This window comes from Suncus etruscus, chromosome 20 (genome assembly GCF_024139225.1).
Source record: "Suncus etruscus isolate mSunEtr1 chromosome 20, mSunEtr1.pri.cur, whole genome shotgun sequence".
Classification (NCBI taxonomy): Eukaryota; Metazoa; Chordata; class Mammalia; order Eulipotyphla; family Soricidae; genus Suncus; species Suncus etruscus.
The window spans coordinates 36,756,904-36,782,072 of record NC_064867.1 but is presented as its reverse complement, the minus strand read 5'-3'; the positions used below and the strand labels follow the sequence as shown (position 1 = coordinate 36,782,072).

General features: G+C 49.7%; 4 protein-coding genes across 4 annotated transcripts in view; 2 read left to right on the top strand and 2 right to left on the bottom strand.

Annotated features, from left to right (window-relative positions):
* The window catches only part of TTLL3 (tubulin tyrosine ligase like 3), a 25,207-nt gene extending 10,910 nt beyond the window's left edge, over positions 1–14,297 (top strand). The window contains exons 9-13 of the mRNA XM_049766358.1: positions 315–463; positions 5,077–5,320; positions 7,587–8,022; positions 13,826–14,052; positions 14,187–14,297. Coding sequence (XP_049622315.1) covers positions 315–463; positions 5,077–5,320; positions 7,587–8,022; positions 13,826–13,966 — 970 coding nt within the window. The 3' untranslated portion in view covers positions 13,967–14,052; positions 14,187–14,297. The remainder of the gene's footprint in view (positions 1–314; positions 464–5,076; positions 5,321–7,586; positions 8,023–13,825; positions 14,053–14,186) is intronic.
* Positions 1–25,169, top strand: part of FANCD2 (FA complementation group D2) — a 1,230,368-nt gene that overhangs the window by 60,076 nt on the left and 1,145,123 nt on the right. The window lies entirely within an intron of this gene.
* Positions 1–25,169, bottom strand: part of EMC3 (ER membrane protein complex subunit 3) — a 146,271-nt gene that overhangs the window by 14,341 nt on the left and 106,761 nt on the right. The window lies entirely within an intron of this gene.
* On the bottom strand, positions 16,129–23,511 carry RPUSD3 (RNA pseudouridine synthase D3). Its single transcript, XM_049766308.1, has 8 exons — positions 23,351–23,511; positions 22,121–22,165; positions 21,935–22,034; positions 21,412–21,519; positions 21,252–21,336; positions 20,739–20,862; positions 18,274–18,413; positions 16,129–17,324 (listed from the first exon to the last, which is right to left on the bottom strand). The coding sequence occupies exons 1-8, from the start codon at positions 23,496–23,498 to the stop codon at positions 17,091–17,093; spliced, it is 984 nt and encodes a 327-aa protein (XP_049622265.1). The 5' UTR covers positions 23,499–23,511; the 3' UTR covers positions 16,129–17,090.

The window sequence follows — 25,169 nt, the reverse complement described above, 5'->3', positions numbered from 1 at the left end:
GCACTAACTTAGGATGGACCTCGGTTCGATTCCCCGGAGTCCCATATGGTCCCCCAAGCCAGGAGCGATTTCTGAGTACATAGCCAGGAGTAACCCCTGAGCATCACTGAGTGTAACCCAAAAAGAACCCAGACTCCCCCTACCCCATTCTCCAGCCCCAGTGCTCAGATGGTGATTTTGGAATTGGGATTTGCAGCTTGAGGGTGAGGTGAGATGCAGGGAGGACACGACCAAGTTGCTTGGCCTGTGGGCTGGGAATCAGGCTGCGTGTGCCCACTGGGGGCCATGCTGTCCACTGCCCATCTCTTCCACAGCGAGGGAGCCGAGTTCAAACCCCTGGACTCACAAATCCTGCTCTGTGAGGACATGCTGCAGCAGCTGCGGGCCGTGGTGCCACAAATGGACATGGAAGGGGACCGCAACATCTGGATCGTGAAACCGGGAGCTAAGTCCCGTGGCCGAGGTGAGGGTCAGCCCCTGCTTCCTACCCCAGCACCCCACAAACTACGTGCCCTGCTGAGACACCAAGGCAGGTGAATAGGTCAGTGCTTCTGGCTTCAACCACCAGCAGTTCTGATGATGCACTACGTGACCCTGGGCAGGTTGTGTGGCCCCTCTGGGTCTCAGTAACCTCCTCTGGGGGTGCAGGATAAAGTACAGAATGGCTGCTCCATCATGTGGGGTGCTAAGGTGCTGCTGTCCAGCTCCCCTCCTGCCCTGGGTAAGTACTAGAGTCACTTCTCAGGACTTAGAAAAATAATTAAGACCCCTAAGATGTAGGAATCTGGTCCCAGATTCATCCCCAACCTTCCCAGGGGTGTCGTTGTATAGAGTCCAGTGAAGTGGCAGCTTCTGCAGTGTCTGTGGGATGCTCCCTGGTTCACCATCTTGGACCCGACCCTAGGCAGCTCTGGGTCCCTCCTGGGTCTGCCGAATGCAAGGCAAAAGCCCTACTGCTATGTTATCACTTTGGCCCTGAAATTCTCTCTTGATGCAAGGCAGTTCTCAAGTGGTTCTTAGGAGGCCTGAAAGCTTCTTCCAGTGATTTTTGGACAACAAATTAAGACACAACAAATTAAGACACATCATTACTCTGTCCCTCCTGCAGAGCCAGGAGGCCACACCCTATTGCTCTATGGTTCTCCATGTGTTTCTGGGTATGGAATGAGGTCAGCTTCATACAAGGCATAGGTCTTAACCCCTTCATTGGCTCTCCGGCCCTGAAAAGATTTTTGTTTTAGTGGGGAGGCTCCCACAGCTGACTGTGTGCTCAGGGGCCCCTCTTGGCACTCTCTTGATGGTGCTCAAAGGACTATCTGCGGCACTGGGGACCCAATGGTGGTGCAACTTCAGCTTATACATGGCATGTGCCTTAATCTCTCTCTCCAGCCCTAGCATTTCATTTTAGTTTTTTTTTTTCTTTTGGTTTTTGGGCCACATGTGGTGACACTCAGGGGTTACTCCTGGCCATGTGCTCAGAAATAACTCCTGGCTTGGGGGACCATCTGGGAGGCCAAGGGATCGAACTGCGATCCGTCTTACACTAGCGCGTGCAAGGCAGACACCTTACGGCTTGTGCCACCACTCTGGCCCTCATTTTAGTTTTTTGACTGAAATTACCTTAAAGCATTTAATATTTTGGTTTAGTCTGTCTTGGGATCACACCTTGCAGTGTGGCCAGTGGCTCTTCTGGTTTAGCTCATGCTTGGTGGATGCTTTTAACAGTGCTCAGGTCACCACTTGATGCCAGCAATTAAACTCAGGACTTCCACAGACAAAACATGTGGCCCTGTCCTTTAAGTCTAATTTCTGCACCCTAAAGGTGATAGATTTTCTTTTAATTACTTTTTTTTTTTTTGTTTTGTTGGTTTTTGGGTCACACCCGGCATTGCTCAGGGGTTACTCCTGGCTGTCTGCTCAGAAATAGCTCCTGGCAGGCACGGGGGACCATATGGGACACCGGGATTTGAACCAACCACCTTTGGTCCTGGATCGGCTGCTTGCAAGGCAAACGCCACTGTGCTATCTCTCCGGGCCCCTCTTTTAATTACTTGATGTAAGCACCATCGGTTACGAAGTTGTTCATAATAACAGTTGTTTCTGGCATTCTATATTCCAGTACCAATCTCACCACCATTATGACCTTCCCTCCACCATTCTCTCCAGTTTCCCACCACTCCTACCCTGCCCCATTGGCAGGCACAAAATAATTTACTTCATATTGCTTGTTACAATTAACTGGTCAATGGAATTATCAAAACTATAATTTTTTGTTTTAGTTTTTTGGTTTTTGGGTCACACCCAGCAATGCTCAGGGGTTATTCCTGGCTCTGCGCTCAGAAATTGCTCCTGGTAGGCATGAGGGACCGGCATTCAAACCACAGTCTGTCCCATATCAGCTGCGTGCAAGGCAAACACCCTACCTCTGTGCTATCTCTCTGGCCATAATTTTTTTTGTATTTTGATTGTAAAAGAATATTTGTGAAAATTGCTATATACAATGGGGTCATTCAAGTAATTGAGGGATTATTGAACTGTTTGTTGCTAATTTTTTGTTTTGTTTTGTTTTTGGGCCACACCCGGCATTGCTCAGGGGTTACTCCTGGCTGTCTGCTCAGAAATAGCTCCTGGCAGGCACGGGGGACCATATGGGACACCGGGATTCGAACCAACCACCCTAGGTCCTGGATCGGCTGCTTGCAAGGCAAATGCCGCTGTGCTATCTCTCCGGGCCCTGTTTGTTGCTAATTAAACATTCTGTGTTATTTGTTTATTGAGCTTAGTTTTTTGTTTTGTTTCATTTTGTTTGGGGCCACACTCACTGATACTCAGAGGTTACTCCTGGCAGGCTTGGGAACTATATGGGATGCTGGGTATCGAACCCAGGTTGACTTTCTGCAAGACAAACCCCCTACCTGCTGTCCTATCGCACCAGACTTGTGCTTAGTTTCTATGCTACATTTCATGAAATTTTGTGTGATCCTACTGGAGTGACAGTATTGGGAATTTGAAGGTGTCGTGTGGCTGCAAATGCAATTGTGTACTTCAGGAATGCCAGAATCTTGTGAATTGGGCTCATGTGTTTACATGGTAGCAGCTGTGGGATTTGGGTATGACCGTTGGGACTTCCAGAAGTACAGGAAGATGTGGGGAGGCTGCCAGAAGACTCTAAGACTTTTCAGCTCCTAAACTCGTGTACCTGAGGTTTTTGTCAGTTTGGTGTCTCTGCAGAGATTGGTCGTGATGCAGTGAAGTTGGATTTCTGGCATGGCAGTGACTATGGGATATGGGTGTGATGTTCACAGCTTGGCTTGCATCTCTTACAAGACTAGTTGTGAGTCCTTGGAGCTGGGCCAAGGAGTTGAGATGGCGGCAGCTGTGGGATGTGGGTATGTCTGAAGGTGATATCTCTATACCGCAGTGACCACGAGTCACTGACATGAGGGGATGGGGTGCAGTTGTATTACCCTTGACTTACCTGATTCTCTGTTTCCAGCTATTTGATGGTTGCCCCACATTACCATTTGTTCACGGATGGGTTGTTTATTACAGCACGCCTAAGCATCTGTGCAATTCTAGTTGTGTGGCCCTTCCATTGATTTTCTTTTTTTCTTTTATTTATTTATTTAGTTTTTGGGTCACACCTGAAGGGGCTCAAAAGTCGCTCCTGGCAGAAATGGGGGACCATATGGAGTGCCAGGATTCGAACCACCGTCTTTCCTGTATTGGCTGAGTGCAAGGCAAATGCCCTACCTCTGTGCTATCTCTCTGGCCCCTCCATTGGTTTTCTTTCTTTTTTTTTTTTTTTTTTTTTGTTTTTTGGGCCACACCCGGCAGTGCTCAGGGGTTACTCCTGGCTGTGTGCTCAGAAACAGCTCCTGGCAGGCACGGGGGACCATATGGGACACTGGGATTCGAACCAACCACCTTAGGTCCTGGATCGGCCGCTTGCAAGGCAAACGCCACTGTGCTATCTCTCCGGGCTCCCATTGGTTTTCTTGAATGATTTCCTAGAAGTGAGCGTCCCCATTTCTAATTACCCAAAACACCATATTCTTGAGAACCTGTGACTGCTCTAGCCAGGACACCTGGCATAAATTCTGCTACTGAGGGCCAAATGGTGAAAGAACAAGACTTGTTTGTGAGTGTGTGTTTGGTTGGAAATATAATTTTGGGGGGCTAGAGCAATAATACAGCAGGTTAAGGATTTCCTTATACATGTCCTGGTTTAATCCCTGGCATTATCATATGGGTTCTCCCAAGCCCTGCCAGGAGTATTTCCTGAGTACAGTACCAGAAAGCCCTAAGCTTTGACCATGCAGACTAAAACAAAGCATATTCTCCAGATGCCAAAGTACACATAAGAACTTTATTCTGGGGGCCGGTGAGGTGGCGCTAGAGGGAAGGTGTCTGCTTTGCAAGCACTAGCCAAGGAAGGACCGAGGTTCAATCCCCCGGTGTCCCATATGGTCCCCCCAAGCCAGGGGCAAATACTGAGTGCCAGGAGTAACCCCTGAGCATCAAATGGGTATGGCCCGAAAAACCAAAAAAAAAAAAAAAAGAACTTTATCCTGCAGGTAACTGACAGAGGATCTTAAGTTTATTGGGTATTCACCAAGTCCCAAGCACCATGGTACCCCTTTCCACATTTAGTGTCTGAAACTCTTTGAAACAAGGTCCGGGACTGCAGAGATGGCATGGAGGTAAGATGTTTGCCTTGCCTGAAGAAGGATGGTGGTTCGAATCCTGGCATCCCATATGGTCCCCCAAGCCTGCCAGGAGCGATTTCTGAGCAGAGAGCCAGGAGGAACCCCTGAGCGCTGCCTATGTGACATAAAAGCAAAAAAAAAAAAAAAAAAGAAAAGAAAAGAAAAGAAAAGAAACAAGGTCCATAGAGACTTTTTCTTTTCTTTCTTTTCTTTTGTTTTTTTGTTCTGTTTTGTTTTGGGGCCACACCCGATGATGCTCTTTTTAATTCTTAGCCAATGCTCCATCTTGCCCTATTGGCCAGGAGGGGGCAGCCTATATGGTGGTCGATGGTCCCCACTTGCTCTTTCATACCCCCCCCCCCTTCAGGCATCACCTGCATGGACCACCTGGAGGAGATGCTGAAGCTGGTGGACTGTAATCCCCTAATGATGAAGGATGGCAAATGGGTGGTGCAGAAATACATTGAGCGGCCGCTGCTCATTTTCAACACCAAGTTCGACCTGCGACAGTGGTTCCTGGTGACAGACTGGAACCCGTTGACGGTCTGGTTCTACCGAGACAGCTACATCCGCTTCTCCACACAGCCCTTCTCCCTGAAGAACTTGGACAAGTGAGTCTCCCCTTACCTACTATGCACCTCCAGTGAGCCTCGAGTCTGGTAGGGAGCTGGCAAGGGACAGGGAATCCCAATGCAATGCAGGGGTTAAGACAAAACTGAGGGGCCTGAGAGATAGCACAGTGGTAGGGCATTTGCCTTGCACGCAGCCAATCCAGCATGGACCATGGTTCGAATCCCGGCATCCCATATGGACCCCCATGCCTGCCAGGAGCGATTTCTGAGTGCAAAGCCAGGAGTAACCCCTGAGCACCGCCACCGCTGTCATTGGGTGTGACCTCCCCCCCCCCCAAAAAAAAAGACAAAACTGGGGCCGGAGAGATAGATGGAGTTGGGCGATTGCCTTGCATGCAGAAAGATGGTGGTTCAAATCCCATATGGTCCCCTGTGCCTGCCAGGAGCGATTTCTGAGTGTAAAGCCAGGAGTAACCCCTGAGCACTGTTGGGTGTGACCCAGAGAGAGAGAGAGAGATATGGGAGAGAGAGAGAGATGGGAGAGAGAGAGAGGGGAGAGAGAGAAAGGAAGGAAGAAAGAAAGAAAGAAAGAAAGAAAGAAGAAAGAAAGAAAAGAAGAAAGAAAGAAGAAAGAAAGAAAGAAGAAAGAGAGAAAGAAAGAAAGGAAGAAAGAAAGAAAGAAAGAAAGAAAGAAAGAAAGAAAGAAGAAAAGAAAAGAAAGAAAGAAAGAAAGAAAGAAAGAAAGAAGAAAGAAAGAAGAAAGAAAGAAAGAAGAAAGAAAGAAAGAAAGAAAGAAAGAAAAGAAAGAAGAAAGAAAGAAAAAAAAGAAAGAAAGAAGAAAGAAAGAAAGAAAAAGAAAGAAAGAAAGAAAGAAAGAAAGAAAGAAAGAAAGAAAGAAAGAAAGAAAGAAAGAAAGAAAGAAAGAAAGAAAGAAAGAAAAGAATGAAAGAAAAAGGAAGGAAGGAGGGAGGGAGGGGAGGAAGGGGAGGAAGGAAGGAAGGAAAGAAGGAAGGGAGGGAGGGAGGGAGGGAGGAAGGAAGGAAGGGAGGAAGGAAGGGAGGAAGGAAAGGAGGAAGGAAGGAAGGAAGGAAGGAAGGAAGGAAGGAAGGAAGGAAGGAAGGAAGGAAGGAAGGAAGGAAGGAAGGAAGAAAAGAAAGAAAGAAAGGAAGGAAGGAAGGAAGGAAGGAAGGAAGAAAGAAAGAAAAAAGAAAGAAAGAAAGAAAGAAAGAAAGAAAGAGAAAAGACAAGAAAAATAAAAGCCAAAACTGAAATTAAAAAAAGCACAAATAAAAAATAAAAGTACATTTGAAAAAAAAAAAAAAGCACAAATAGGGGCTGGAGAAATAGCATGGAGGTAGGGCATTTGCCTTGCATACAGGACAGTGATTTGAATTCCTGCCTGCCAGGAATGATTTCTGAGTGTAGAGCCGGGAGTAATCCCTGTGCACTGACGGTTGTGACCCCAAAACAGACAAAAACAAAAACAAAAAAGCACAGAGGGGCTCAAGTGATAGTACGGTGAGTTGGGTGCTTGCCTGGCATGTACCCAATCTGGGTTCAATTTCTGGCACCCCATAGGGGTGTGGAGTAATCTAACATTACTCCAGGAGTAATTCCTGAGTGTAGAGCCAAGAATGACCCTGAACATCACCAACAAGGTGTGTGCGGAGGGCTTTGCTAGCCGACCACCACTAGGGTCAGTGCTCAGGCAACTGATTAAAAACTGGGACAAGGGGCCGGGAGGTGGCGCTGGAGGTAAGGTGCCTGCCTTACCTGCGCTAGCCTAGGACGGACCGAGGTTCGATCCCCCGGCATCCCATATGGTCCCCCAAGAAGCCAGGAGCAACTTCTGAGCGCATAGCCAGGAGTAACCCCTGAGCGTCACAGGGTGTGGCCCAAAAACCAAAAAAAAAAAAAAAAACTGGGACAAGAGGGGCTGGAGCGGTGGCGTAAGTAGTTAGGCATCTGCCTTGCATGTGCTAACCTAGGACGGACCGCGGTTCGATCCCCTGGCATCCCATATGGTCCCCCAAGCCAGGAGTGATTTCTGAGTACATAACCAGGAGTAACCCCTGAGCATTCAACAGGGACAAAGGCATGGCCATAACCTCAGAGTACCCTGCTGGTCAGATGGTCACTCCTGAGGCCTCCAAGAGGCTGGTGTAACCCAGAAACATGATTCTAAGGCCCTGCATAGTCTGCCCAGCTCTCCCCAATGGGGAGAGTTTGTCCAGTTAAACAGACCAGACTTGGGTTTGTTGGGTAGCAGGGGCCCGGTGTCCTCAGCTTACTGTTCTCTGCCCAGCTCCGTGCACCTGTGCAACAACTCCATCCAGAAGCATCTGGAAAACTCAAGCTACCGCCACCCCCAGCTGCCTGCCAACAACATGTGGTCGAGCCAGCAGTTCCAGACCCACCTGCAGGAGCTGGGTTTTGCAAATGCTTGGGCCAACATCATCGTGCCTGGGATGAAGGCCGCTGTGATCCACAGTCTGCTCACCTCCCAGGACACCGTGCAGTGTCGCAAGGCCAGCTTCGAGCTCTATGGGGCTGACTTTGTATTTGGGGAGAACTTCCAGCCCTGGCTTATTGAGATCAATGCCAGCCCCACTATGGCTCCCTCCACGACCGTCACTGCCCGCCTCTGTGCCGGGGTGCAGGCCGACACCCTGCGTGTGGTCATCGACCGGAGGCTGGACCGCAACTGTGACACAGGCGCCTTTGAGCTCATCTACAAGAAGGTGAGGTGGCCAGGCTCGTTGCTGTCCCCAAGGGGTCCAGTGCCCTGATGCCCTGGGTAAAGTATGGGGTCTCTCTGCAATAAGCACATCCAGGGCTTCTGGTGGTAACTGAGTTCAGCCACTTTATCCTCAAGCCTGTATATGGGGGTTCAGGAAGATGAAGTGAGTTGAGAAGTGTGGCTGATGTTTCTTTTATGTTTTTGTTTTTGTTTTTGTTTATGGGCCACACCTGGTGGTGCTCAGGGGTTCCTCCTGGCTGTCTGCTCAGAAATAGCTCCTGGCAGGCATGGGGGACCATATGGGGCACCGGGATTCGAACCAACCACCTTAGGTCTTGGAATCAGCTGCTTGCAAGGCAAATGCCGCTATGCTATCTCTCCGGGCCCCTTGATGTTTCTAAAGAAGGTTGGAAGGTTGGAAAGAGGTTCCAATCAGTGCAGAAAGTGGGGAGAAGCCAGGAATCTCCTTTTTAGGCTCTGAGGATGGAAATAGCTATAAGGGCTGGTGACACATGCATATGGCTGAGACCTCACAGAGTGGAACACTTTTTGCACCATCAAGGACTGTTTCCTCAGCTGAGACATGTGGGCAGAGCCAATCATTGCATTTTCATTTTCAATTTCATTTTCTTTTTTTATTGGTTTTGGGGTCACACCCGGCGGCGCTCAGGGGTTACTCCTGACCCTACGCTCAGACCCTGGCAGGTTCGGGGGGACCATATGGGTTGCTGGGATTTGAACCACCGTCCTTCTGCATGCAAGGCAAACGCCCTACCTCCTCACCACAAAGAGTGATGAGTGCAGTTAGAGAAATAACTACACAGAGAACTACCATAATCATGTGAATGAATGAGGGAACTGGAAAGCCTGACTGGAGTATAGGTCGGGATGGGGTGGGATGGAGGGAGATTTGGGACATTGGTGGTGGGAATGCTGCACTGGTAAAGGGGGTGTTCTTTACATGACTGAAACCTAATCACAATCATATATGTAATCAAGATGTTTAAATAAAAAAAAGTTTCAAAACAAATACACACACACACACACACACACAAAAGCCCTACCTCCATGCTATCTCTCCGGTCCCTCATTTTCATTTCATCTTATTACTTTATTCACTATTCCCAAAAGACATGAGTCCATTGATGAAGTAGAAGAGGATTTTTATTTTCTTTTGAGGGACTTGAGGTGACACCTATCTAGTATTCCACAGGGATCCACGTAGGACAGGAGTTGGCAGCATGCAAAGCCCCTTGAACTGTAGTTTCTCCAACCTCTTCAGGTTGGAGGTTTTTCATTTCCTTTTCTTTCCTTTTTCAGTTTTTTTTTTAAGGGGGGGCACACTCTGTGATGCTCAGGGGTTACTCCTGGCTATGTACTCAGAAAATCACTCCTGGCTTGGGGGACTATATGGGACGCCGGGGATCGAATCGAGGTCAGTCCTGGATCAGCCACGTGCAAGGCAAATGCCCTACCGTGCTATCATGCTGGCTCATATATAGGTTTTCATCAAGGGATTTATGTTAGGGTTTGGCTCCTATGGAAGCTTGGCCACTATGAGAGAACATGCTGACTGAGGACCCAGCACCAAACTTTATGATAGATCATTACTTCATATTGGTATTTGTTTCCCAGAGTACAAATGTGGAATGTAAGGCCTGGGAACTGACAGAGCTGTGCCATGGTTCCCAGAGATTGATATACAAGCTAGAATCTTCCAGAAATCACTCCACAGGGAATCCCAAACATCTAGCTTACAGCCTCAGGGTCCTTTAGATATCCTGCCTCTCCAAAATGTCCTTCATTTCTGCCTATTTGTTGTTTTTGTTGGTGGTGGGGGTGATATCTAGTGGTGCGAAGGGATTATTTCTGGTTCTATGTTCCAGGGTTACTCCTGATGTTATTGGGGAATATATAGTGCTGGGGAGCAAACCTGGGTTGGTCATATGGATGGCAAGTGTCTTACCTAATGTACTATCTCTCCTAAAATAAAAATATTCTGGGGCCAGAGAGATAGCATGGAGATAAGGTGTTTGCCTTGCATGCTAGAAGGTCTGTGGTTTGAATCCCAGCATCCCATATGGTCCCCTGAGCCTGCCAGGAGTGATTTCTGAGCATAGAGCCAGGAGTAACCCTGAGTGCTGCTGGGTGTGACCCAAAAACCAAATCAAACCAAACCAAACCAAAACAAAACAAACTTAAATTGGGGTTGGAGAGATAACATGGAGGTAAGGTGTTTGCCTTGCATGCAGAAGGTTGAAGGTCGGTGGTTCGAATCCCAGCATCCCATATGGTCCCCTGAGCCTGCCAGGACTGATTTCTGAGCATAGAGCCAGGAGTTACCCTGAATGCTGCCGGGTGTGACCCAAAAACTAAAAAACAAAACCAAAACCAAAAACAAAACCAATCTTAAATTATTAAAATAGTTTAGTTAGGGCTATAGTACAGCAGGTAGGGTGCTGGCTTGCCTTGCATGCAATCGGGTTCTATCTCTGGCACCCCACATGGTCACCAACCCCAGCAAGAGTAATCCTTGAGCACAAAGCCAAGAGAAGCCATGAATGCCACCAAATATGGCCCAAACCTTCCCCTATATTTTTGTTTTGGGGTCACACCTGGCAGTGTTCAGGTTTTCCGCTTGGCTCCTCACTCAGGAATTATTCCTGGTGATACTTGAGGGACCATTTGCGGGTGCCGGGGACTGAACCAGGGCTAGCTGCATGCAAGGCTCTACCTGCCTTACTTTCTCTCTGACCTCTTTCTTATACATTTATTAGCTGAAATTCTTCTGTGAGATGAGCTTTGTCAGGGCCAGAGAGTGTGCAGGGGTTGAGGGTTTGTTTTGTGGGGATAGTCTCCTGAGCACCATTGGGAGCATTTCTGGGATTGCAGAGCCTTGAGAAGTCCCTGAGCACAGCTGGGTGTGGTTGAGAACTGCCTCCCCCCCAAAAAAAAGAAAAGATGAGCATTCCTCATTGATAATAGAGTTATGTGCTAGGTATTTTCTCTCTCTCTCTCTCTCTCTCTCTCTCTCTCTCTCTCTCTCTCTCTCTCTCTCTCTCTCTCCCTGTCTCTGTCTCTCTTCCTGTCTCAGTGTCTCTCTGTCTTTCTCTGACTCTGTCTCTCTCTCTCTCTCTTTGATATTTAGTCCTGGCAGTGCTTGAAGGACCAATGGGACAAGGGGATCAAACTCAGATCAGTGAGCCATACTCACTGTGCTATGGCTCAGGCCCCTTCTCATTGTTTTTTACTTCCCCCTTTCTTCCCTGGGTGACTGTGACTCTGGGGGCGGGGGTTCAAACCCTGGTTTCAAGCAGTATACCAGAGACCACACACCCTTATGGAGGCCCCCCTTCCCACCCCCCCCCCCCATGGCAGATGTGCTCTCAGAAAACCACTTCCTTATGCGCCAGGCCTAGTTCTGTTTATAACCAGGGGACTCTGCTTATTACCAGGAGAATCTCCCCAGAACACACACAAATTCTGCTTGATTTCAGGGGCAGTAGGGCAGTGGGTAGAATGCTGGCCTTGCCCACAGCCTACTGGGCTTCACTGAGCCCCATCAGGAATGACCCCTGAGAATAGAGCAGGAATAAGCCTTGAGTACTGCCCAGTGTCGCCAACCCCTCACGCCCAAAAACTTCAAGCTGCACTGGCTGTTTTAATCCCTTCCTTCTATGTCCTTGCCACCTTCTCAGACTCACTTCTCCCTTCCCACCCTCCACTCCCACATGATTTAGAGAGCTCCAGGCATATCCCCGACCACTTATTTGGGATTGGTCAGTTCAGCTCAAAAAGCTGGACATCAGCCATGACCTGGTACACAACAGCAAAGGGAAGATATAAGGGAGTGTAGAGGTGCAGGAAGGTGTAACACAACAAGAACTCTGTCCTCTTGGTACTAATTTCAGCCTTACAGATGACAATCCAGAGAGGACCGAGAAGCCTATGGCATTGGGGTAAGAGCAATAGGATAGTGGGGTCAGAGTGTGTCTTGAACATGGCCAAAACCAGGTTCGATCCCAGACATCCCATATGAGCCCCCTGCACGTAGCCAGGAATATTTCCTGAGCACAGAGCCAGAAGTAAGCTCTGAGCATCACTGGGTGTGGTCCCCAAACCAAACCAAATCAAACCAAAAAGGCTAAGATATCTTTCAAGTCTGTTCAGGACTCCTGATGTGTAACCCCATTTCTTTTTTTTCTTTTGGTTTTTGGGCCACACCCGGTGTTGCTCAGGGGTTACTCCTTGCTGTCTGCTCAGAAATAGCTCCTGGCAGGCACGGGGGACCATATGGGACACTGGGATTCGAACCAACCACCTTTGGTCCTGGATTGGCTGTTTGCAAAGCAAACGCCGCTGTGCTATCTCTCTGGGCCCGTAACCCCATTTCTTTTCCTTCCATGAGCCCTCAGTCTGATCACTCATTTTTTTAAAATTTTATTTATTTATTTATTTATTTATTTATTTGGTTTTTGGGTCACACCCAGCAGTGCTCAGGGATTACTCCTGGCTCTATGCTCAGAAATCATTTGTGGCAGTCTGGGGGACCATATGGGATGCTGGGATTTAAACCACCATCCTTCTGCCTGCAAGGCAAACACTGTACTTCCATGCTATCTCTCCTGCTCCTCTATTTTTTAAACTTAATTGATTAATTGATTGATTGATTGGTTTCTGGGCCACACCCAGCAGCACTCAGGGGTCACTCCTGGCTCTGCACTCAGAAATCGCCCCTGGCAGGCTGAGGACCATATGGGTGCTGGGAATTGAACTGGGTCCCTGGAGAATGCAAGGCAAATGGCCAACCGCAGCTGCGCTATCTCTCTGGCCTAGTCTGAGCCCCCTTATCTCCTCTTATCTCTTATCTCCTCTTGCCCACAGCCTGCAGTAGAGGTGCCTCAGTACGTGGGGGTGCGGTTACTGGTGCAAGGCTCCACCATCAAGAAACCCCTGGCGATGTGTCACCGGCAGCTTGGCAATCATCCAGTCTTCCCACACCTGATTACTCAGCGAGGCTCTGGGGAAGGCAAGGACTGGGGGGCTCTCACCCACAAGCCAGCCAAGAGGCCTGCAGCCAGGGCCTGGAGCCTGGAGCACACAGAAGTGCCAGACTCTGCTGCAGCTGACCCTGAAAAGGGGAAGAAAGAAAAGGCCAAGAGTGCCAGAATTCTGGGCCACCCCAGCCTTGAGACATGGGGTCCTACCTGCACGCAGACGGCCTGTGTCTTCCCCCTGACCTTTCCTGCTGGGGACAAGCAATGCCAACACCCCAAGGGCACCTTGCAGCTGGGTACGAAGAACTTCCAGACCATTCCCAAAAAGCGAGCCACATTCCCAAGGCTGTTTTTGCCCTCTCTCTCCACCCCGGCGGTCCCCATGGGTTTGTCCCCTTCGAGGGCACAGAAAAGCGACCTTCACAAAGTCTTCTAGAAATACAGTCGTGGTAGTATCAGCCTTCCTGGGCAAGCTGTCAGATTTCAAAGGTGCTAGGCTCCCCTTTTCCCATGGGGCTCTATGGAGGGCCTGGTACATCATGGGTGACCCTTTGCGCACCTCACCTGCCCCTTGGCATTCATAGTGACCTTTCAATGCCCAGCTCTGTTCTCCCCCATTTCCAGCAGAGCTGGACTGCCTAGATATGGAGCTGCCTATCTCCAAGCCCAGTGGATGGCTTCCCCAGCCTCGGAATTGCTTCACTAACCCTCACTCCCTGACTGCCCACTTTCCCCCTGACCACCTGAATGGGCAGCTGACAGCCCTAAGCCTTTTCCAGGCCCTCACTGCTCTCCTTGCTCTCACAGCCCCTTTCCAACGCCCCAGCGTCTACCCTAAGGCTCGGCTGCCTCCCCCCCATGTGCTCTGCCCTCCAGGCCGAGTTCTTCAGATACAACACAGCAAGCTGGCGGGTAGCAAAGCACTGTCAGCCACAGGCAAGGCCCTGATGTCATTGCCCACTGCCAGAATCTGGATTTCCTTCTCACCAAAACCTGCTATCCTGCTGGCACCCAGTTTCCTGAACCCCCCAAAGGTGGGCCTGAATCTGACTTGCACCCTGATGGGCAAAGCTGAGACCAGGGGTCCGGGCTGGAGGGGGCCACAGTAAAAAATACCCTCAGAACCCCCTTCTTCCCTCCTCTCACACTGAGGCTCTTGCCCATCCAGCATCTTCAAGGTTTCCGCCACAGAAGGGGCTTGTGGCATCTCCCTTTTGACGTCACTGGCACCCAGCGGACCAAGACCAAAGGCAAGTTCAAGTCCCAAGTCCAGTATGACAGAGCCAAGGCAGAGAAAAGCCTGATGGAATCCCTGAGCATCCGCAGCCTCCTGCCCATTTGGGATGTGCAGCAGAGCCGGGTGACGCCAGGGATGATGAGGCTGAAGAACCCCCGACTCCGGCCTCAACACCCAATTCCAAATACAGCCAAATAAAGGGGAGCAAGTGAGGCATTTTTGGGCTGGGCTCCATTTCTCTGGGAGGCTGAGGCTGAGGGCAGGTAGCCTCGAGTTTCAGGCTTTCTGCCAGCAGAGCTTCCATCTGGGAACTCTCCATCCTTCTGCTGGGTGGGTGGGATGGAAGGAAAAGTCAGAGGAGGCAGCAGGCCTACAGCTGCATGGAGGTGACAGAAAGTGGGGACACACATTCCTTTGCCAGAACTGCACCTGCTGGCTGAATGCCATCTCCTGGGTCTGACATTCAGACCTGAGGCTGTGGGCAAACGTACACCCCACCTTGAGCCTCCTGGGTGCCAGGGACCATGAAGAGCAGAGATGGCTCATCCAACTACCACATCAATCTGACAAAGTTTGGGGTTATCTAGGTTGGATGCTTTCCCTGCCCCATCAGTCCCCCTGGAACCTGTGCACATGGGTTTGAAAACAGGGTCTGGGCTGGGTTAATGAAAATACTGAGATGGTTCGAGGTGATTGGGATGGAGGGCTCTCATAAGTCAGAAGAGGACATAGCCCAGAGGTCTATAGCAGAGGCAGCCAAGAGCCAAGGTACAGGGGCCACCAGCCCCTGGGAGAGAGGCGTACCAGTCTTCGAAGGGTACCCGTGGACTTGTGATGCCCCACGCTGCAAGAAAAAGCTTGCAGTGATTTGTTATGGGCACTGCGCCCTTTTTCAGGGCAATTCTGGTTTTTTTTTTTTTTGTTTGTTTTTGTTTTGGGGCCACACCCGGCAGTGCTCAGGGGTTACTCCTGGCTGTCTGCTCAGAAATAGCTCCTGGCAGGCACGGGGGACCATATGGGACACCGGGATTCGAACCAACCACCTTTGGTCCTGGATCAGCTGCTTGCAAGGCAAATGCCGCTCTGCTATCTCTCCGGGCCCTGGCAATTCTGAAGACAGGATCAACCATTCAGGAACAAGTGGTCTGCCTTCAGAACTCTGCAGAATGGAATCAGAAGTGAGCCAACATGTTTCCTCGGAGCTCTGTGGGAATCGGGCAGCCCTTAAACTGGAAGTCAAACTCCATGCCCAAACCACACGTAGCAGGACCAAGCCAGAATCGAATCCAGATAGCGGGTCCCCCATGCAGAAATGTCACCAATGGGACGCAAGCACTGCAAAAGACAGAATCACTTGCATCAGGGTGGTTGGTGACCTCAACTGAGCCAGGGGAGCCCCTGCAGAACCAGTGTGACCCTTTCAACTGAGTCAAAATTTAGAATGCAGAATCCTGGAGACTATTATTCCTGTTGTTTGGGCCACTCTACATGGTGTCAGGGATCAAACCCAGACCACTTGTATGCTGTCTATACTCTAATTTTTGTTTGTTTGTTTGTTTTGGGTCACACCCGGCTGTGCTCAGGAGTTAATCCTGGCTTTGCACTCAGAAATCGGTCCTGGCAGGCATGGGGGACCATAAGGGATGCTGGGGATCAAACTACCATGTCTTTGGTCAGCTGCATGCAAGGCAAAAGCCCTGCTCCTGTGCTATCACTCCAGCCCCTCTCTCCTGGCTCCTCTAGGGGATTTATTTCAGCTACTTAGGTATAGTTTTAAGGGTCTAACGTGAGCTTGGATTTGGATTAGGAATGGTCAGAACAGGAGAGGAACACATATTTCATGCCTTGAGTGATGTCTGCATGTCACCTTGGGTTTATTCTTTAAATCAAAATTTTATTTTTTTGGCCACACTGGTTACTCCCAGCTCCAGCTCTCACACTGGTCACTCCTAGCAGTATTCATGAGACCAGGTGGTGCCAGGGAACACACTTGAGCTGCTACAGGGCAAAGCGTGTGCCCACTGGATGCACAGATGGATACACACCAGCTTCATGAGATCATTCAGCAACTTCTCCCATTCCCAAGTGGTGGCTGTGATGACCAAGGTTTGCACACACTTGATTGTGGTACTAAACTGTGCCAAGACAACCCCCTATCACCTAGAATCTAGCCTGGCTGTGGTGCTGGTTGTTTTGGGCAGGTGGAATGGAGTTGGAGATGAAACTCAACTTCATTTCTGCAACAGTCTACCACTGAGCCATCCTGGGTCCCCAATCCACTATATTTTTATGGGGGGGGGGGCATTGCCAGTGATACTTGGCCAACTAGGCTTAATAGCTCAATCCTCAGACCAGTGACATAGCACTGCATGGGTCTGGCAGTACTAGGGGTCACCAGAGTTTCATCCGACTGTGCTCGGGGAGTCATGCCATGCCAGGGCTTCCATGTGAGACCCTGTATATTCGAGGCATCTCCCCTCCCTCCTGAGTCCTTTGGGGGTTTGAATAAAAGACACTAGCTTTCTCTGCAGTCCCTGAAGAGTAAGATTCAGAGTGGGGACCATGGATGTCAGGTTGGGGAGCTGCTGTGAAGAACAATCAAGGAGACAACTGCAGAGGGTATATCTGAACATGACTGGGAATGCCCTGAGTGACAATGGCTGTTTCCAGTTAGTCTCAGCAGAGGACACGCCCAAGGGAGCCCTAAGAAGCTTCAAGGCTACATGGAAACATGTAGCTCCTTGTATCAGTCAGTCAGCTGCCTGTGCAACACAGCCAGTGACCCAAAGCCTGGCTGCCAGTGGAGCTGTTCCTCAAAGCCAGCGTCTTCCCATTTTATCCACTTTGTGAGGAAAAGGCAGGCACAGACATGAGACTATTTTGCTTGTTGAGTCCCAGAAGCTGGAGGGTCCTGGAGAAATAAGGAGGCAGCGGGGCCAGCAGCTGCATGGGATCATCCTGGGGCCCAGGTCCTGGCAAGTGGAGGCTGTGGAGGTGGAGGTGCAGGGGCATCCGGGCAGCCTGCGCCGGGGTCAGGTGGAGGCGATCCAGGAGGGCTTGGTCCAGGACCTAAGGTGGGAGACACAGGTGAGGTTCCAGCACTGCCCCCTAGGGGGGCGCAGCGACTTAATAGGCCCAGCCCAGATGGTCACAGGCCAGCAACCATGAGCCCCACAACTGCTGGCCCTGGTACCACCCCATCTCCGATGCCCAGGCTTACATGCCCGTGCTCATGGCAGAGACTAGCTCAGGGCCCCAGACCTCCACAATTCTATCCATTCCATTTCCCAGGCCATCCTGAGGTGGGGAAGCAACATGGCTGGGTCCCCCATGCAAAAGGGGGTGCAAAGGTGGCTCTTCACAGAAGTATACTGAGAAGTATATAGGGAGGGGAGGAGGTATTTTTTGGTCCGGAGAGAGAGCACAGGGGTTAAAGCATTTGTCTTGCATGTGGCTGACTCTGGTTCAATCTCTGTTACCATATTGTCCCCAAAGTCCTTCCAGGAATAACCCGAGCCTTGAGCCAGAAGCCCTGAGCATTTCCAGGTGTGTCCCAAATCCCTACCCCAACAAGGCACTTTGGGGTTCCTCTGCGTCAGTGATCCTTACAAATGCTCTCAGCCCCTTTCATCCCCACCCAAGGGCCACAACCAGTGACGCTTAGCAGTTACTCCTGGCTCTGTGCTCAGAAATTGCTCCTGGCTTGGGGAACGATATGCAACACCAGGGATCAAACCGCAGTCCGTTGTAGGTTAGCGCGTGCAAGGCAAACACCCTATCACTTGCGCCACCATTCTGGCCCCTTGGGACAGTCTTTAGAAGTCAGCCACTTGCAGTCCCCAAAACCACATGTTGGAAGTCACACAGCAGGGCAGGTTGGGGGGGGGGGGGGAGGCTGCAGAAGTGACTATGACTCAGTTCCTGCCCAGGCATGCCATTTCCCTGACAGCAGTTGGGGTAACAGGCAGGCCCACTCCCACCTAGATATGCCATATCCTAGGAAGTGTAGGCGGAGTACCTGTGGTTGGGGTTTGGTGCTCTCGGCTGGCAACAGAAAACGCTGGCCCAGGACAGAGCCCACGCGGGTACAGTACATGTGGTCCCCCAGGATCGGGCAGAGCTGTAAGGCCATGTGCACCTGCAGCTGGCTGGGGAACACTGCAAGATAAAAGGGAAGAGTGTGGGGAGGGGCTGTTGCATGTGTCCCCTCTTTTCCAGGAAATTCTCCCTTTGCAGATCCAATGGTTTCCCAGCGCCCCATACTTCTGGCTCTACTTGAGAAAAGGGGGCTAGACCCAGACCCTGCCACCATGCTGTGGGACTCGCTCCTGGAGATGCCACCTTGAATGCATTCGCTGCTACTAGGAATAAAGCACTTTCCTAGAGGGGAGCCGAACTACCAAGCCCCTCACTAGGAATGGGGGAAAAGTCACTGAGTAGAAGGGACAAGGACAAATGTTTATCTCACTGTGAAGACCCAGGTTTGATCCCCAGCACTGCAGGAGTAGTCTAGCCCTGCCAGGAGTGATCCTTGAGCAATACCAGGAGTGTCTGGTGAGCAGAGATAAGAGTAAGACCTGAGTAGTGTCAGGCGTGGCCCCCAAATTTTCCCCTCTTCCTAATAAAATTAAGAACAATGAAAACAAAAACACATATGGTCTGGAGCTATAGTATAAAACCCAATCTCAGCACCCTATAGGGCTCTGCAACTTCACCAGGAATGATCCCTGAGCACAGAGCAAGAAGGTAAGCATTGGAGACAGCTGGGTGTGGACCAAAATAAAAACAAAAATATGTAACATGTGGAGGAATATTTTCCTGGCGGGTAAGAGGGGCACACCCAGTGGAACTCAGCTTTCTCCTGGTTCTGCTCTCAGTATTTCTCCTGGTAGCATTTGGTGGACCACACAGTATGCCAGGGATCGAACCCACGTTGGCCATGTGCAAGGCAAGCACCCTACCCACTGTACTACACTCTGGCCCTGGAATGCTATTTTTTGGGGGGGCCTTACCCAGTGATGCTCAGGGGTTACTCCTGGCTATGCGCTCAGAAATCGCTCCTAGTTTGGGGGACCATAGGAGACGCCAAGGGATCAAATCGCGGTCCGTCCTAGGCTAGTGTGTGCAAGGCAGATGCCCTACCACTTGCGCCACCACTCCGGCCCCAAGGATTGCTATTTTTTTTTCTTTTTGGATTTTGAGCCACACCCGGCAGTGCTCAGGGGTTACTCCTGGCTGTCTGCTCAGAAATAGCTCCTGGCAGGCACGGGGGACCATATGGAACACCGGGATTCGAACCAACCACCTTTGGTCCCGGATCGGCTGCTTGCAAGGCAAACGCCACTGTGCTATCTCTCCGGGCCCGGGGATTGCTATTTTTTTTAAAAAGGTCATCAGTATTTGTCAGAGAAACAAACGAGAGGGTAGAGATGTGGGCCAGAGACGTAATGAATACACATGTGTGAGAAGCAAATCCGATGTTCAAGGGTGCTCGGAAATCAATTACAAACATAAAAGAGAAGAAAGAAAGTTAGCCCATAGATGAGGGGGACAGGTCAGTGAACCCTTCCAAATGAACAGGAAAGCGAAGGTGAGGGGTAATATTTGAAGAGAAGCCCTTCCAGGACTCATGAAAAGACTCTTCCACAGATTTTGGAAATCATGAATCCTGAGCAAGAAGCATAAAAGGACCCATGGAGGGGCTGGAGTCATAGAACTGTGGGTCATAGAACTTGCCTTGCACGTAGCTGACCCAGGTTCAATCCCCAACATCCCATATGGTCTCTCAAGGCCACTGGAATGATCCCTGAGTACAGAGCCAGGAGTAATCTCTGAGCAAGTAGGTATAACCCCTCTCCTCTAAAAAGTGGGCCCACCTGGGCCGGGCGGTGGCGCTGGAGGTAAGGTGCCTGCCTTACAAGCGCTAGCCAAGGAACGGACAGCGGTTCGATCCCCCGGCGTCCCATATGGTTCCCCCAAGCCAGGGGCGATTTCTGAGCACATAGCCAGGAGTAACCCCTGAGCGTCAAACGGGTGTGGCCCAAAAACCAAAAAAAAAAAAAAAAAAAAAAAAAAAAAGTGGGCCCACCTATGGGGATTCACAACAGAGCACTAAAGACAGGGGTGGGTAAGCTCAGAAACTGATGGAGCAGCTGGAGTGGTGACACAGGCAGTAGGGCATCTATCTTGCACACGCTAACCTCGGATGGACAGTGGTTCAATCCCCCTGTGTCCCATATGATCCCCCAAGCTAGGAGCGATTTCTGAGCACATAGCCAGGAGTAACCCCTGAGCATCACCGGATGTGGCTCAAAAGCAAAACAAAACAAAACGTAGTTGATGGAAAGAAAAGGGGCTGTCAAGGCTGTCCCAGGGGCCCTTGGGATTCAGCAACTCCCCCCAAGTAGCCTCCACTCAGCCCCCACCTCCTCCCTCAGCCAAATACCATTCCAGAGGCAAGATTTGGGGGAACTGGGAACCCACCTGTCAGGGGCTGTAGATGGACCAGGGCACAGCTAGAGCCCGTGGCCACCACATGGAAGTGGCTGAGGGTCCTCTTAACACCTTCACGGATGTCCTTACGGGAAGCAGACTTCACTGGCACTGCCTGCAGGATCAGTCGACAACGAACAAACTGGGTACATGCTGGGGGTCGGCCCCCGATCTCCCCAACCCCAAGATCCATCTAAGCACTGGCCAGGGACTGGCTGGATTTGGAGGATGAGAGGCAGCACTCAAATCTATACTCTTTTGCTCTTGATTTTTGGGGTCACACTTGGTGCTGCTTGGGCTACTCCAGGCTCTGGTCTGGGGGTGTTATTCCCAGTGGTGCTCAGGGGACCCATTAGTGCTGGGAATCAAACCTGGAGCTCCTACATGCAAAATGCATGTCCAGCCTTCTGGTGCTTGAGCTCTCTTGCCTCTGTCTTTAAATCCTCACTCTGAAGCAGGAATGTCAGAGGGTCCCCCCTCTTCCCCAGACAGACCCCAACTTACAACCTGGATGCCATCCACATGCTCCAGTTTCAGCGCCACCTGGATCTTCCCCTCGGCAGAGGCTGGGACCCCATCTGTGACAGCCCTGGGGAAAATAAAGGAGTTCAGAATGGCGGGTGGGGACCTCCTTCGGGTCCTTAGAGCCCCCAACCTCTCTCACCAGTAGGTAGCTATGGGTTTCTGGGCTCTCTGGGAGGTGGAAAAGAACTTCTGCAGTCGGCTTGTTGTTTGGGGACAACTGGAGAGGAGGACAAGGCCAGAGGTCTCCCTAAAGGAAGAGAATACATCACAGAAGTTAAAAATCCCATAGGGTTCACCCACACAATAAAAGGGGAGTCCAGGAAGGAACAGAGTCAAGTTGAAGACTGAAAGCAATGGGACTATGAACTGGCCCTGAGAAACAAGGCTTCTAGGATCTTCTCTCTCTCTCTCCTCTCTCTCTCTCTCTCTCTCTCTCTCTCTCTCTCTCTCTCTCTCTCTCTCTCTCTCTCTCTCTCTCTCTCTGAGAAACAAGGCTTCTAGAATCTTCTCTCTCCTCTCTCTCTCTCTCTCTCTCTCTCTCTCTCTCTCTCTCTCTCTCTCTCCTCTCTTCTCTCTCAGCTTCTACCTGCTGTGGGAACAGTGCACACCCAACTGCCACACTCCCCCACCCCACCCCATGAGTTCCATCTGCTCCCACTTACTTTTCAGTGGCTCGAACCACTTGCAGCTCCAGTTCACCCAGCCCTAGGGACTGGCTCAGCTCTGGGAGTACGGAGGACAAGGTCAGCTCCCCTGGCTTTCCTGGGGGGCAGAGGGAGATGATAGGGGTGCGTGGATCTTCCCTTGCTCCATATCACCCTCCCACGAAGACACCAGCCCCTTTGTACCTGTCACTGGCAGGCCCTGAGGCTTGTTAAGTGTGACGAGAGGTCCTGGAACACAAGGCAGGGACGTCAGCCGTAGGATCAATCACAGTGGGGTCAGTGAAAAGTTCCTACAGCTGCCCCCCAACTCTTCTCATCATGGGGCGCAAACATCCAGCTTCCTTTTCTCTGAGCACTGCTGGACAAGCTGACACCCCCCAGCATCATAACCATGCTGTGATCACCAGAGCAACCCATGGCTGTCAGCTTGGGTTATATCACCAGAGGCCAGAATTCTTTTTTTTTTGGGGGGTCACACCCGGCAGCACTTAGGAGTTACTCCTGGTTTTACGCTCAGGCATCGCTCCTGGCAGGCTCGGGGAACCATATGGGATGCTGGGATTCGAACCACCGACCTTCTACATGCAAGGCAAACACACCTTACCTCCATGCTATCTCTCCGGCCCCGGGCCAGAATTCTTGAGTCAGGACGCCTGTCCTTCCCTCCAGCTTCCCATGGTGGGACCCTATTCTAATCTGTTCCCAGCACTGACCACCACACCAAGTACTTTGTTTATTTAATGAGTTATTTTTTGGGTTTTTTTTTTTTTGGCTGGTTGGTTTTAGGGGACACACTAGGGATGCTCAGGGCTCAACCCTGGCAGTACTTGGGGGGCCCTATGGGATGCCAGGAATCAAACCAAAGTTTGCACCTGCAAGACAAATGCTCTATGGATGGAACAATCACTCTGGCCCTGATTTTATTTTTTGCTTTTAGGGGGTACACCCTAGCAGTATTCAAGTATTCAATATGAAGAAATTTGGGACCCCTCATGACTTAGCCCCTGGCACCCCATTCCCTGGATTTTGGGGGGGTGTGTGTGTCACAGGGGGTGCCAGGAATTGAAGTGCAGGTTGGCAGTGTGTGTGTGCCAGGCAAGTGCACCTGAGCCCTGATTTGGGCAATTAATTTTCTAGTTCATTCACTTCTCCCTGGAGGGTGCTGGGATGGCCAGGAACCTCTTTTTTTTGAGCTTGTCAGGTAGGTCCATGAAAGCTGTGCCTCCAAGCATGCCTGGAACACAGACATGCATGCACATGCTGAAAAAAAGTTGGGATTTCTCGTGACTTAGCTCTTCCACCCCAATTCCTGGATCTTGGGGTGCAAACCATTGCAGCTAGGAGGGCTGCAGAACCCCAAAATGCAACCCTAAGGCCCAGAGCTAAGTCCCCAGTTCAGCTGTCACTACTCACCTTTCTGCTCCACCATGCAGGCCCTCAACACCTCCACCAGCTCCCCCCGGCTGGGAAAGGGGTGCCTGGAAGAGGGGAGGGAAGTGGTGGCTCGGACTCCCAACGCCTGCACCAGCCCAGCCGAACCCCAGACCCCACGGGCCCCCATGGCCAACGCGACAGTGCGCATGCGCAAAGCCTTTGACGCCGGCTGCGCTCTGATTGGCCCGCTGCACTGTCCATCAGGCCGGCTCGTGGGCGGGGCCCTGGAGTGGCAGGAAGGCGGAACTTCCGTTGCTGGCCCATGGGGGAATTTACCCCTTGGCTGGTTCTCAGGATCTGCCTTAAAACAAAACCTGGTCTAAAGGTTTAATTTTTTTTTTTTTTTTATTAATTGGTTTTGGTTTGGGGCCTACTTCTGTGCTCAGGTCTGACTCCTTTTGGGGGGTGATTTTTATTTTTATTATTTTATTTATTTGTTTATTTATTTTTAACTTTTATTTTTGGTTAATTTTTATTTTTTGAAGCCACATTCTCTCTCTCTCTCTCTCTCTCTCTCTCTCTCTCTCTCTCTGAGTAGAGTGCTGAGGGCCTATTTCTGGCTTACTTATTGCTTTTTTTCTTTTCCTTTTCTTTCTTTCTCTTCCTTTTTTTTTCTTATTTTTTAATTTTTTTATTTAAACAACTTGATTACATACATGATTGTGTTTGGGTTTCAGTCATGTAAAGAACACCACCCATCACCAGTGCAACATTCCCATCACCAATGTCCCAAATCTCCCTCCTCCCCACCCACCCCTGCCTGTACTCTAGACAGGCTTTCTATTTCCCTCATACATACAGCCAAGATACCCTTCAACAGATGAATGGCTAAAGAAACTGTGGTACATATACACAATGGAATATTATGCAGCTGTCAGGAGAGATGAAGTCATGAAATTTTCCTATACATGGATGTGCATGGAATCTATTTTAATGAGTGAAATAAGTCAGAGAGAGAGAGAGAGAGAGAGAGAGAGAGAGAGAGAGAGAGAGAGAGAGACGTAGAATGGTCTTACTCATCTATGGGTTTTAAGAAAAATGAAAGACATTCTTGCAATAATAATTTTCAGACACAAAAGAGAAAAGAGCTGGAAGTTACAGCTCACCTCATGAAGCTCACCGCAAACAGGGATGAGTTTAGTTAGAGAAATAACTACATTTTGAACTATCCTAATAATGAGAATGTATGAGGGAAATAGAAAGCCAGTCTTTCTCTTCCTTTTTCTTCTTTTTTCCTTCTTTTCTTTTTCTTTCTCTTTCTCTTCCTTCCTTTCTTCCTTTCTTTCTTTTTCTTCTTTCTTTTCTTTCTTTATCTTCCTTCTTCCTTCATTCTTTATTTCTTTCCCCCTTTTCTTTCTTTCTTTTTTCTTTCTTTCTTTTTTCTTTTCTTCTTTTCTTTCTTTTTTCTTTCTTTTTCTTTCTTTCTTTCTTTTATCTTTCTTTCTTTCCTTCCTTTTTTCTTTCTTTCTTCTTTCTCTCTGTTTTCTTTCTTTCTTCTTTCTTTTCTTTTTTCTTTCTTTCTTTCTTTCTTTCTTTCTTTTTTTCTTTCTTTCTTTTCTTTCTTTCTTTCTTTCTTTCTTTTTCTCTTTCTTTCTTTCTTTCTTTCTTTTTTCTTTCTTTCTTTCTTCTTTCCTTCTTTCTTTCTTTCTTTCTTTCTTCTATCCTTCTTTCTTTCTTTCTTTCTTTTTTTCTTCTTCTTCTTCTCTTCCTTCCTTCCTTCCTTCCTTCCTTCCTTCCTTCCTCTTCCTTCTTTCTTTCTTTTTTTTTTCTTTTTCTTCTTTCTTCTTCCTTCCTTCCT